Source organism: Ranitomeya variabilis, chromosome 7 (assembly GCF_051348905.1).
Source record: "Ranitomeya variabilis isolate aRanVar5 chromosome 7, aRanVar5.hap1, whole genome shotgun sequence".
In the NCBI taxonomy this organism is placed as follows: Eukaryota; Metazoa; Chordata; class Amphibia; order Anura; family Dendrobatidae; genus Ranitomeya; species Ranitomeya variabilis.
In genome coordinates this window covers 125,950,344-125,964,351 of record NC_135238.1, presented here as the reverse complement: position 1 = coordinate 125,964,351, position 14,008 = coordinate 125,950,344, and the positions used below count along the sequence as shown (strand labels likewise).

General features: G+C 42.1%; 1 protein-coding gene across 2 annotated transcripts in view; it reads left to right on the top strand.

Moving 5' to 3' along the window:
* The window catches only part of LOC143786367 (carboxypeptidase O-like), a 302,348-nt gene extending 289,565 nt beyond the window's left edge, over positions 1 to 12,783 (top strand). The window contains exons 10-11 of one of the 2 annotated variants that reach the window (XM_077275702.1): positions 6,293 to 6,377; positions 11,129 to 12,783. In XM_077275702.1, coding sequence (XP_077131817.1) covers positions 6,293 to 6,377; positions 11,129 to 11,397 — 354 coding nt within the window. In that variant the 3' untranslated portion in view covers positions 11,398 to 12,783. The remainder of the gene's footprint in view (positions 1 to 6,292; positions 6,378 to 11,128) is intronic. The other variant, XM_077275703.1, reaches the window with a different exon arrangement.
* Positions 12,784 to 14,008: the final 1,225 nt, after the last annotated feature.

The following is a 14,008-nucleotide window of genomic DNA, read 5'->3' as shown; positions in this document are numbered from 1 at the left end:
TTCTAAGCTCAGAGGGTGTGGAGGAGACCAATCTGAGCTTATGTATATCCTCCATGGTGGTTTCTCAATGCATGCTCCCTGCTAAGGTTATAATCGCTGGCAGTGAGCTGCCAATTACTGTGTTTGTGGATAGTGGTTCAGCCACAAATCTCATTGATGAGGAGTTTGCGTGCACAGCAGGTTTTAGGATTGAAAAACTGCCTCATCCTATCCGCGTGGTCACCATCAATGCTGCTCCTCTCTCACAGGGGGAGATTACTGAATTTGTGGCTGAGGTGAAATTCCACATTGGGGTTCTACATTCCGAGCAGGTTACATGTAAGGTGCTCAGGAACCTTCCTGCTCAGGTGGTTTTGGGTTTTCCATGGTTGTCTATGCACAACCCGGTAATTGACTGGAAAACTCAGGACATAGTTCAGTGGAGCGAATTCTGCCAGGAGAATTGCCTGGCCACATGTGTGTCTGCTGTGACTTTAAGCATTCCGGAGTCACTTCTGGATTTTGTGGATGTGTTCTCTGAGAAGGGTTGTTCAGAGTTGCCACCACATCGCCCCTATGACTGTACTATCAGATTTAAACCAGAGGCCAAATTGCCTAAAGCAAGGATGTTTAACATCTCCGGTCCGGAGAGACAAGCATTAAAGGATTACATTGCTGAAAGTTTGAGCAAAGGGCACATCAGGCCTTCATCCTTGCCTGTGGCAGCGGGGTTCTTCTTCGTGAAGAAGAAAGATGGTGGATTACGCCCGTGTTTGGATTTCAGGGAATTGAACCAGATTACCGTTCGTGATCCATACCCTATGCCACTAATACCAGATTTGTTCAACCAGGTGGCAGGTGCTAAGTGGTTTACCAAGCTTGACCTCAGGGGGGCGTACAACCTCATAAGAGTCCGTCAAGTTGATGAGTGGAAGACGCTTTTAATACCCCTGAGGGTCATTTTGAAAATTTGGTGATGCCATTTGGGTTGACTAACACACCTGCAGTTTTCCAACATTTCATTAATGATGTGTTTTTGCATGTTTTGGGGAAATTCGTTATCGTGTACCTAGATGACATTCTCATATATTCTTGCGACCGTGATACTCATTTTGATCATGTCAGGCAGGTGTTACAGCTTCTTAGAGAGAATAAGCTGTATGCTAAACTTGAGAAATGTGTATTTTCTGTTCAAGAGTTGCCTTTCTTGGGTTATATTGTGTCTGCTTCTGGTTTTAAATGGACGCCGCGAAGGTGCAAGCTGTGCTGCATTGGGAACGGCCTGATAACCTGAAAGCACTTCAGCGGTTCCTTGGGTTTTCTAACTACTATAGGAAATTTATCAAGGATTTTTTCATCATTGCTCAACCGCTAACTGACATGACTAAAAAGGGTACCAATTTCTCCGTTTGGCCTGAGGCTGCTGTGCGCGCATGTGAATTTCTTAAGAACAGTTTTGTTTCAGCCCCCATTCTTGTGCAGCCAGACGTATCAAGACCTTTTGTTGTGGAAGTCGATGCGTCTGAGGTTGGTGTGGGGGCGGTACTATCACAAGGCTCATTTTTGAGTGATTTGCGTCAATGTGCCTATTTCTCCAAGAAACTGTCGTCTGCCGAACGTAACTACGATATCGGCAACAGGGAGTTGTTGGCAATCAAGTTGGCCTTTGAGGAATGGCGACACTTCTTGGAGGGGTCGGTACATCAGGTTACTGTAATTACCAATCATAAGAATCTGCTGTATTTGGAGTCAGCCAAGCGTCTGTCCCCCAGGCAGACTCGCTGGGCATTGTTTTTCACGCGGTTCAATTTTGTTGTCACTTACAGATCGGGGTCTAAAAACACTAAGGCGGATGCTCTGTCCAGGTGTTTTCCGGGGGGAGAACCTCGGGAGGATCCAGTACCCATCCTCCAAAAGGGTGTTGTGGTTTTGGCTCTTACTACCGAGGTTGAGATTGCCGAGGCTCAGGAGGAGGTACCATCTGAGCTTCCCATCAACAAATCTTTTGTACCACTTCATCTCCGCTTAAAGGTTTTGCCGGAGCATCATGATGCTGTCCTGGCTTGCCACCCAGGGGTTAGAGGTACCTTGGAGTTGGTGTCATGTCGATTTTGGTGGCCCAAGATCTGACAGGACGTGGTCTCATACATGTCAGCTTGTACCACGTGCGCTAGGGCTAAGACGCCCTGCTCCCGTCCTGTTGGCACACTACTTCCTCTTGAGGTACCTAGTAAGCCATGGACAGAAATCTCCATGGATTTCATCACTGATTTGCCCTCCTCAGCTGTGAACACGGTCATCTTGGTGATTGTTGATCGGTTTTCAAAAATGTCGCACTTTGTGTCTTTGCCTTCGTTGCCTAACGCTAAGACTCTGGCTCAGGTATTTGTGCAGGAGGTGGTCAGACTTCATGGGGTTCCGTCTGACATCGTGTCTGATAGGGGTACTCAGTTTGTGGCAAAATTTTTGGAAAGCATTTTGCTCACGGCTGGGGATCAAGTTGTCTCATTCTTCGGCGTTTCATCCTCAGTCAAATGGTCAGACTGAGCATATGAACCAAAATTTAGAACAGTACTTACGCTGCTTTGTCTCTGACAACCAGGAGGAGTGGTCTACCTTTCTTCCTTTGGCTGAGTTTGCCATCAATAATCACCACCAGGAGTCTTCTGGGGAGTCTCCGTCTTTTTGTGTTTACGGGCTACATCCTCAATTTTGTACTTTGAGTCAGAGAGGCTCTTCCGGCGTTCCGGAGGAGGACCAGTTAGGAGCACAATTGTCATCAGTCTGGAGGAGAGTTAAACAGCGCCTGTTGAGTGTGGGTGCTAGGTACAAACTTGTGACTGACAGTAGGCGTGTGCCAGGTCCGAACCTGAGTGTGGATGACTGGGAGTGGTTATCTACAAAAAACATACGGCTCAAAATACCATCCCTTAAATTGGGTCCACGGTTTATTGGTCCATTTAGTGTCACCACCGTCATTAACCCAGTAGCGTACCGATTGGAGCTTCCTACAGTGTATAAGATACACAACGTGTTCCACAGGTCTCTTTTAAAGAAGGTGGTGGGTTCTGTGGACGCGGCGCCTATGCCATCTCCAGTCTTGGTGGATGGTAATTTGGAGTTTGAAGTCTCCAAGGTGGTTGACTCTTATGTAGCGTGTCACACTTTACAGTACTTGGTACACTGGCGTGGTTATGGGCCTGAGGAGAGGTCCTGGGTACCAGCCTCGGACATTCATGCGGATCGGCTGGTCAGGTTTTTTCACCGTCGCCATCCGGACAAGCCGGGTCCTATAAGCCGTGAGGGCCCTGGGGTCCCTCGTAGAAGGCGGGGTACTGTCATGTCGGACGCTGTTCAGACCAGGTTGTTCGACAGACAGCAGTAATTCTGCTTTTGACCACTATGTGCTCATTGGCATCGGCTAGATTTTATCTAGCTGGTCTGGGGTTAATTTACCTCATGCTCGGATTGGAAGCTGAGCCATGCCCATTGTCTTTAAATAGTTCTCCTGATCATTGGGCGTTTCCGATTATAGCTTCTGTCTTGTGCGTTGTTATCTCGGTCTGGAGTGGTGAGCTAGTAGTTGGAGTATCGTTGCTGGTGGTGTATTTCCCTTTGTCTTATTTACTCCTTCCTATATTTGTATTTATTTTGCCCTGCGCATTTATAGTGTATTCCTGAGTGACTGCGGCGTGGTGTATATTTTCCGTTATCCTTGTCTGTTCTAACTGTGGGTATTGGTGTATGATCTTTTCACTGGGTGGTGGGTGCTGGTTTCAGCCTAGGGTTGAAACAGGAGACAGGGCGAGGGTCGAGGCCTAGACATGCACACCATCAGTGTAAACTCTAGGTAGAGGGTCAGTCAGGATTTCCCTAGTCTGAGGGAAATTGCAGGGGCCCGGGTTATTAGCTCGTGCCCACCTAGTCTCCCCGTGACAGGATGTCACGGTGGATGACCCAGTTCGTGGCCCTAGGGACGTCAGTTGTAAATGGTTGAAAGGTCTTTAAAGGGATAATGTTTGTGACGCCACCTGTGGTATTCGGTCAGGGTGACCGACGCTGCTTAGGGGTCCGCTGGGGTGATGTTATGGCAGCTAGATGGTATACCTTCCCACAGGTGAAGAATATCCCCAGGGCTTCCCAGAGTGTAGATGGTGAATGGTGTGAGGCACAGTGAAGAACGAGGACACAAGGTTGCAGTCTCTTTATCTTTACCGAAGTCTTCAGCATCCACAGTCCAGGGTACCGACCACAGGGTAGGCAGAGTCCGGCCGGTCTGAAGGCAAATCCAGAGTCCCCTTATCCAGGTGGAAATCAGTAGCCTTCCTCTAGCACCTGGGTGTTGTAGTACCTCCCTGCTGAGCTTCTCGGTAAGGTCCTCACAACTGCTGTTGGTGTTCTAGATGTTATTTCTTTCTCTGTCCCCCAGATGGAATGGATAGGACAAACCCGTATGACTGGTGGCCTGAGGCTTTTTATAGGGACTCTATCACGCCTCGGCCCCCATAGTTGCCACCGTGCCTCCTGGGTATAAGGTCGGGCAACTAATATGGAACTAGCTGTCCTGCCGATCTCTGGAGCCAGGCTTGGAGACGTTGACTCCCTCGGTGTTCCGGCTACCGGGTCCTGCGCCTCAGAAAGGAGGCAGCCTTTTGCAGGGCAGAACTCCTTCTGGATTCCTCTCCTTTTTGCTATGACTTCGTTTCTCACTCGCTGTACAATTCCCTTCTAATGTCTCTTTCTTAGGATACTGCCACATGTAGGGCAGGCACAGCTCCGTGGCCTTCTGTCTAAGCCTCTGATAGGATCCCACCCCTGTCAAGGACCCACTACCTGAGTGGAGCTCAGATAGCAGCTCACTGGGTGAAGCCCAGCTCGCTTCTGCCTCACTTCCTATCCAGCCCACCAGTTTTACCTAATTGTGAGAAGTGCCCTAATAAATAGGAGCATGAGCTCCCCCTAGCGGACTGGAGTGTGAAGTGTGTTGTGTGGTTTGTGATACCTGGTAAAGAGATCTCCTTTATTGCCTTCAGATGTAACATCACTCCCCCTGGTGGAAGAACGACATTACTGCAACGACCAGGACTCTGGGGCGCTGCATAAACCTATGGAAAACAAAATCCGCAGTGCACATGCTGCGGAAAAAAAACGTGCAGAAATGCTGCATTGTTTATTCCGCAGCATGTCAATTCTTTGTGCTGATTCCACAGCGGTTTACACCTGCTCCATAATAGGAATCCGCAGGTGTAAAACCACAGGTAAAATCCGGACAACAAAACGCCAAAAAAGCAGTTAATCCGCGGTAATTCCACAGGTAATCCGCAATGCGCTTTACCAGCGGATTTACCAAAATCAGTCCGGAAAAATCACAGGACTTTCCGCAATGTGTGCACGTAGCCTGAGACATCAAAGATGATCAACACCATATATTGCTTGACCAGGGCTGAGATAAGTTATTTCAGTGCTCTAGGCAGATAAGGCAAATTGTACCATTCCTCCATCTCTTATCCATAGGACTCCATTCATTAAAATAAGGTCACAAGAAATACATATACGGTAATATATAGAATAAATGATCAGATAATTGCAGGCATCATTAAAAATAAAGATATAAAAAATAAACATATGTTATCACTGAAACCTTTAAAAGCTTGATCTATTAAAATTTAAAATGAATTACGGTAACCTGCTTGTAAATATCATACAGAGAAAAAGATTCAAAATACCAGAACTGTGTTTTAGTCGGTGTCGCGACACAAACAAAAAACAGTAAGAAGAGATCACAACAAAATATTTATACTAAAATTGTATCAAAGAAAACATCATCTCATCAGGCAAAAACATATCTTCATTCAGCTCAATCAATGTAAAAATAAAACAGTTATGGGTTTTAAAATGGCATCCCAAACAAAATGTCTTTCCTTATTTTTGTTACAAATCTCTAAAATTATTTTGCCACTAAAATAGTAAAAATAAAAGTAGAATTTCTTATCAAGGTAATTGTGCTAATGTGATAAATCATAATGCTCAATCATTTTTTACCACATAATGAACACCATAGAAAAATAAATAAAAAAAACATTGTCGGCATTGCAGGATTTTTTTTTCGTAATTTAATGGCATTTGGAATTTTACACAGATTCTGAGTACCATCTCATTGTACACTTCCTCTACAAACAATAAACTGCTTTCTAACTGTAAATTTCCATAAAAAGAAATACAGATTTTTGGGCCATGGGAATATTCTCTAAAATGGTCTTCTTGTATATAGACAATAAGACAGAATTTTAAATATCAATTATTATTTCTACAGTTGTCAGTCGGGGAGATGGCGGCTATAAAAATTGCAGAAACTCATGGTGCTCAGTATAGATATGGATCTGCATCTCACATACTGTGTAAGTATATAAGACAAAGAAATGTTTGTACGTTAATGTTGTTCATTAGGTGCAAAGACCCTGAACCATCAAAGTTTTTTACAATAAATTTGGAACAAAACACTTAAGTCGCAAAATTTGAGGTTGCACAAAAATTGTGACTTTCGGCATTTTCACCCAATTTTCCACACTGTGGCCCCCACACTCCATCTCTGCTAAAATGAGTGGGGCTGGAGCAGAAGCAAATCTAATTCATGAGGAGCTGTGGTATTCCTTACACTAGAAATCTTACTTCAGTCCCTGAGTGGAGTAAGATTTATTGCGAGTTGCACAGAGGCGCATGACACTTTTGACTCTTTTCAGATGCCCCTGATTCATTAAGAAGCGTGCAAGACCTTGATTTTAATTATATACTGCAGTCAATCAAATCAATCAAAACTTCAAATCTTTCCACAAAATCTAAGCCCTTATATCACTATATTGACAGAAAAATAAAAAGAGAGAGTGAAGATATTAACTTGCAAAAGATCATGAACGGAATAAATCAGGGGTGTCCATAGGAGAAATATTGTCTATACATCACTTAGAATATATCAAGACTGCTGTGTATACATCATATACATCATAAACGAAACACTGAGAACCTACTGCATATACATCACAGAAGGACACAGGTCTACAATTTTGTACCTGGTGTCCTTAGGCAACTCTTTAGTCTTAGCCATGGTGGAGAGGTTGGAAGGTGACTGATCAAGTGTGTGGACAGGTGTATTTTATTCAGGTAATATAAGTTTTTCTTTAAGAAGCCCGCCTACTCTGCACTCATTTATTCATTACAGCTGTTTGCACTTGTTACCTGTAAAAAAGACACCTTTCCACACAGTCAATGACACTCCAACCTATCAACCATGGCCAAGACCAAAAGCCGTCTAAGGACAATAGGGGCAAAATTGTAGACCTGCACAAGGCTGGGATGGGCTATAAGCAAGCAGCTTGGTGAGAAGGCAATAGCTATTTGCACAATTATTAGAAAATGGAAGAAACACAAAATGACTGTCAACCTTCCTCGGTCTGGAACTCCATACAAGGTCTCGCCTCGTGGGGTAAGGATGAATCTGAGAAGGGTCCAGAATCAGCGCAGAACTACATGTGAAGACCTGATCAATGACCTGAAGAGAGCTGGGACCACTATCTCAAACACTACCGTTCGTTACACACTATGCTGTCAAAGTTTTAAATCCTGCAGGGCACGCAATGTCCCCTGCTCATGCCAGCACATGTCCAGGCCCATTTGAAGTACATCAATGACCAACTGGATGATCCAGAGGAGGCGTGGGAGAAGGTCATGTGGTCAGATGAGACCAAAATAGAACTTTCTAGTATCAACTCCACTCGCCTTGTTTGGAGAAAGAAAGATGAGTACAACCCCAAGAACAGCGTCACAACATTGAAGTATGGTGTGGGAAACATCCTACTTTGGGGGTGCTTTTCTGCCGAGAGGACAGGGCGATTGCACCGTATTGAACGGAGGAAGGTCGTGTTCACGTATCACAAGATTTTGGCCAACAACCTACTTCCCTCAGTAAGATCATTGAAGATGGGTTGTTGCTGGGTCTTCCAGTAGGACAATAGTATAATCATTTTTATCTATATAGCGCCAACATATTCCACAGCACTTTACAATTAAGTAGGGACATATACAGACAATAAAAACAATGCAATGTAATACATTTCAGAAGTTTCAGAAGTAGTGAGGGCCTTGCTCCCAAGCTTACAGTCTATAAGGAAATAGAGGGACATAATAGGTAGAATGTTCTTGTTATGTAGGGTCCTTCCATCATTATAATAAATAAGTGTTTTCACATTAGGCTACATGATCCAGTCCTCAGCCAGGATATGTCTGAGTGCTGTTAGCTTGTGCCATTGGGTGCATGGAGGATGTGGAGACAGATGAATAGCAGGGAGCAGATTATGATTAATATTTTAAGAGGTCAATTAGGATTACCATAATTAATATTTGCCAAATGCCAGAATAATAAGAGAGAGAGAATATTTTGAGGCATTTTTATTACTTACTGCAAAGTCAAAAGTTTACATACATTTCATTAGTATTTGGTACCATTGCCCTTTGACTTGGGTCAAACATTTGGGTTATCCTTCCACAAGCTTCTCACAATAGTTGGTCGGAATTTGGGCCCATTATTGTCTCGCTCTCATTATTCTGGCATTTGACAAATATTAATAATTACGGTAATCCAAATAGACCTAAAACAGAAAAGGTTTATTCTGATTTCATGTCAGATATGGAGAAAAACATGCAGATGTGTCTTTTTAAATAGTGTATGTAATCTTCTGGTGTGAACTGTACATCTAGTGCACTCTTGACTTAAGGCCTATTGGTCACTCCCATACTATTACACCAAAAGGGCCAGCCAACTAGCACTATAGGGCCTAGCTGCATTGTGCAGAAAGTGAAAAAATACATGATTTGATATTTGGACAAAATATGTAATTTCACAAACTGTGTCTACAATCTTCATTGTCTGGTGAGTCCCGAAATTTAAATTAAAGCCATTTACTGAAAAAAGACATCTGATTAAAAAAAACAGGTCCTATAGTATTGGTTGGTGAAATTGGGGTGTCCGTCCCTGTGAGGTGCAAATATACAGTTCTGGGCAGCACACTTGTTCACGCCTTTTATTATGGCAACCTGCTGTGTCCTGCAGTGCATTAGCATTGTGGCCTGGTAAGTATTGCTACATTTTTTCTGTGATGTTTTTTCATTTGATGTTCATTTTTAGTGAAATGCAGATACAGTATACAATCAGTCCATGGTACAATCTATATTATTCATGTCCCACAACAAGTGAAATGATTACATACACGTTTGTATAGAACTTGAAATCACTTCTCTGAAACTGATAGAATCAGTGTATCTGGTCAGTCCCAGTGCCACTGCGCTAGTTCGGTGTGCTCCAAACTTGTCTCTTGTTCGCTTTAGGCCCCCTCCCCTTACACTTTACATGGTTGTCGACTGCATTATTCTTTGGCTGATCGTTCAGCCGACAGCCATCTCAGTTGTCTCTCCCATAGACAGTCTTCTTTCTTTGTCTATGAGAAAGACATCTCCCCTGATAATCTGTTGGCCGGCACACCCATACACATTAGCGTGACATCCAAACACCTTGATATTGGCAGGTGTGGACAATATTAGTCTAATGTTTATGGGGGCTTTAGCAGACATTGCTTTTCATTGAAAATAAAGCACAGTATTTCATTTGCGTGGTTAAAATTTACAAATAGTTCATAGCCTTATCTTTTTCATACATGATTATTGGAGTAAATAAATAAATAAACTGTATTAGTGGGCAGCACTATACACTGATTAGACATTACATTATACATTGTCTTACTGTTGGTAAATAAAACAAATAAAAAGTCAATATAGATTACCTAGTTAGATATGCATAAAATAATCTGGATTAAATCATGAGCCTTATGTATTGGCGATTAGGGATGTGCAGACCTGTGAAAGTTTGGGTTCTGGCACTTGAACTTGAACCAGAACCCGAAACCCATTGAGGACCTGAACTTTGGAGCTAGAAAAAATTCTCAATTTTCTCTGCAACAGACCTCCCTTGGAACTCCGAACATTGCAATGGATCTCCAGGAGAAGTGTATGTTCAGCATTACATCACTAACTTACTAACTTTTAAGTTCTATTTTGCTCATCTTTACTGGAGACCACTCAGAAGAGACTCAGCCACAAATTAATCTGACTCCATTTTCTTGTCTCTACTTATCACAAGTATCTGGTTATTTCAAAAACAGTAAAAGTACTACTTTTCAGAGGAGCATGGATTTCAGCTGAAGCTACTTGTGACTAAAACTCTTCTTGTGCTGTATGAAAATGGCATGGTGTTACAGATCCAATCATTTCCAACTTTTTTGTTCAAAATGTCATCAGAATTGATTGTCATTTCCAAATCTTTTCAAATTTCATAACCTTTGTAAAGTTGAACTGCTTTAACTTGCAGATCCTTTGACAGTTTCTTTACTGTTCCCAGGCTTTAGTAACCGTGAAAGTCATTGCTGCCTGAATGAAATGCCCAAAGCATTCTCAAGACTTGAGATGAGCGAGTCCAAACTTAGAAGCTCAAGGTTCGCGTACCGGACAGTTAGTGTCTGGTGCTAACGGCCGAACACTGACTTCTCCTGGAAGTCTATTGTGGGGTTTTGATTCTGGTTCGAGTCGGATACCAGAAGCTGGACTTGCACAGGTTTTCCCATTCCTACTGAAGAACTTAGAGACTCTATTGTCAGATAAAGAAATATTAGGTACAAGGCACATGTCATCATGTGTTATCTTGAGTGTATATTTTGAGCCCAAACATGATTTCTGCTATTATGATTATAGGATACACTGAATACTGAGATAATAAATAGCTTTACCTAACCAGTATTCCTGAAATAATGATTTGCAGCATTTCAAATTTTATATGTATTTCAAAAATAGTTCACATTACAAATTCTGCTTGTTGTATGTAAACTTATAAGCACAACTGTAAATTGAGTTTACTATATATGCAACTTTTTATTATGCTTTTAGTTCTTTGCTATATTGAACATAAGTTACAAAATGAGCCAAATGCTTGCTGCCACCAATCCAATATTTTATGACATTGCAGGTAAAAATCTTTTCAATTGTTTTGGACTGCTGTTAATTGAATGAATGCTTTAAATTAATCTATTCACTCGTTTGTTTTGAACAGATAATAACTCTGGTTCATCAAGGGATTGGGCTACAGATCTAGGAATTCCTTTTTCATACACATTTGAGCTGCGAGATAATGGAACTTATGGATTTATTCTTCCTGAAACCCTGATTCAACCAACATGTGAAGAGGCAACTGCTGGGATCTTAACCATTATCAACTATCTGAATGAAAAACATTTTAATAGTGCGTCAAGTATATCCTCTGGCACTTTGTGGATTAATCTGAGTTTTTCAATAGTCATTGGCACATACTATTCCTTATAATGATGGTATTATGATTAACTATTATGCTGCCAATAAACATTGCGTAGATGACCTACACATAGGATAGATCACGAATATATGATCATTGGGGGTCCAACATCAGGATCCCTCACCAATAAGTTATTATCTGCTCTGATGGTGGCCAGTTATAAATAATTGAATGGAACTCTGTAGCTCTATATGTGATTTAGTGTCTGTTCCCAGGTAATACAAATCATCATCCTTTCAACTGAATATGAGATAAATTGCAGTATTATCTAGCGGCCACTAAGCTATGTACTAGGCTGTGTTGTTCTGTTCCATACATTGTTTATATTCCGACACAACAGGAGCAGATAACAGTTGATCTTTGGGAGTGCCAGGTGTTGGATCTCCACTGATCTGATATTGATAAACTATTACTTACATAGGTCATCGATGCGTTAGTCCCTTACAATCCTTATAATATTTTTAGTTCCTTGTCTCCTTACAAAATGTTATAATCCTAAAAGTGTCAATTACTATTAAAAAGAAAGAAACAAAAGCTCCTGGTTTTGGCTTACAAATACTGATGAAAAATCCTGACCAAATCCTGATGCAATCCTGAACGTGGACACATACCCTTAAAGGGGTATTCACTTCTCCAAGATCATTTCCCAATATGTAATAGGTGTAATAATATTAGCACATTTCTACAATTAGAAACATAGCACCGTTCTACTGATAAGCTATGTTGCTTACTTCATGTGCAGGGCGTTGCAGTAGCTTAGAAATCTATGGTTACAACCACTCATATAGTGACAGCTAGTTATTGATGGTCGTAAGCATGGACGCTAAGCTATTGCAGTGCAATGCCCTGCACAGGGGGTAAGCGCCATAGCTTATTAGAAGAACTGTACTATATTTATAATTGGAGGTATTTGCTAATGTTCTCATTATTACACCTACTAAATAATGGAATAGAACCTTGGAGATGGGAATACCCCTTTTAAGTTTGGATTCTGATATTTGGATTGTTGTGTGTAATGGAAAATATACCAAAAAAGTGACATATTATAAATGATGCATTTGCAGATACTCGCAAAATTTAATAAACTACAGCTTTGGAGTTGGAAATCTGAGATCTAATAAGGGATGAAAATTAGACCTCTAACACTTCCTACAAGTATTTTAAAGAATTAGCATTTCGGCCGTGTAAACAATTTATGGCATAAATAACTTACGTGATAGGCTTACAGGTAAGGTTGCCACCAAGTTGAAAAAAAAAATGCCCAGGCGGACAAATTTTACTGATAATGTCAGAAGTTATCAATATTGTTAAGACTGCACCACATGTCATGTATTGACACTGAGCTACTTATTATATGTGCTGCTAGATAAAAGGAATCTGTCAGCAGGTCAAAAGTTCCCAATCTTTGCTCCCATTTTATTTCTACTGCTCCCTTGGGTATTCAATTTTTTTTTCTTTTCTAAGATCTTCCTTACTGTTCCAGAGGTATGGACCTTTTTATTTAGTGCAAAATATTATGGTCTTTACAAAAAAGGCAGTGCTCAGAGGGTGACAATGCAGAGCAGCCCTCAGAGAATCCTGTGAGCCGTATGGTGCCTGAGCGAGGTGATCATGGATGACCTACTCCTTCTGCACGCTTTGGCACCTTAGAGGAATATTGTGTCGAAGTCCTAGTATGCTGCTGTGTGTGGGGTGCATCACACTTACTTGTGGCCCATAGACCTCCACTGGCTCCAAGCTTTCACCTTCCAGAAGCTTTGCAGCATACAATCCAGGGGACAATAAATACGTTAAAACAGTCGAACGTTTACATGGCTGTTTATGGTCATTACAATGAAGCATGTAGGATAGGGCACAACAGGTTAAAGTCTTTTCCACAGGTACTGGACATAATTTCAGCCCTAGTTCTCAGTATGGCTAGAGCATAATGCTAACTGCTCCAGCAATAATAATTCTTCTCCACCACAAGCAGTGCGCATGAATTCCTTTACTATCACCTCTGAGAGTCTGAGTCCATTTTTCTTCCCCATACTGATATTAGTAAAAATGTAGTCACAGGGTGCAAAAATGAAGCCCTCACGTCACCAGATCCCCAAAAAATGAGAATGTTACAGGTCTCAGAAAATGGTGACAAAAGCGGAACAAAATGTGAATAATTTCTGAATTTTTTTCATCACCAAAATAAAAAGAAAAGGTGTTGTCTATGCATTTGGTTTTATCTCCCATTGAATTCAGTGGTGGTTATGTTTGGCAAACTGTTTGGCGAACATAGCCAAACCAAGCCGTAAAAGTTTCTCTCATCACTAGTCATTATACCAAACTAGCTATTGAACCCGTTCTACGCCCGGGTGGCGAGCATTTATATTGGTATATGGTGTCCATCCTGGTATGTGCTGCTCCATCCTGCGCCCCCATCCTGTCATGTGCTGCTCCATCCTGCATCCCCATCCTGTCATGTGCTCCCATCCTGCGCCCCGATCCTGTCATGTGCTGCTCCATCCTGCGTCCCCATCCTCTCATGTGCTGTTCCATCCTGCGCCCCCATCCTGTCATGTGCTGCTCCATCCTGCATCCCCATCCTGTCATGTGCTCCCATCCTGCGCCCCGATCCTGTCATGTGCT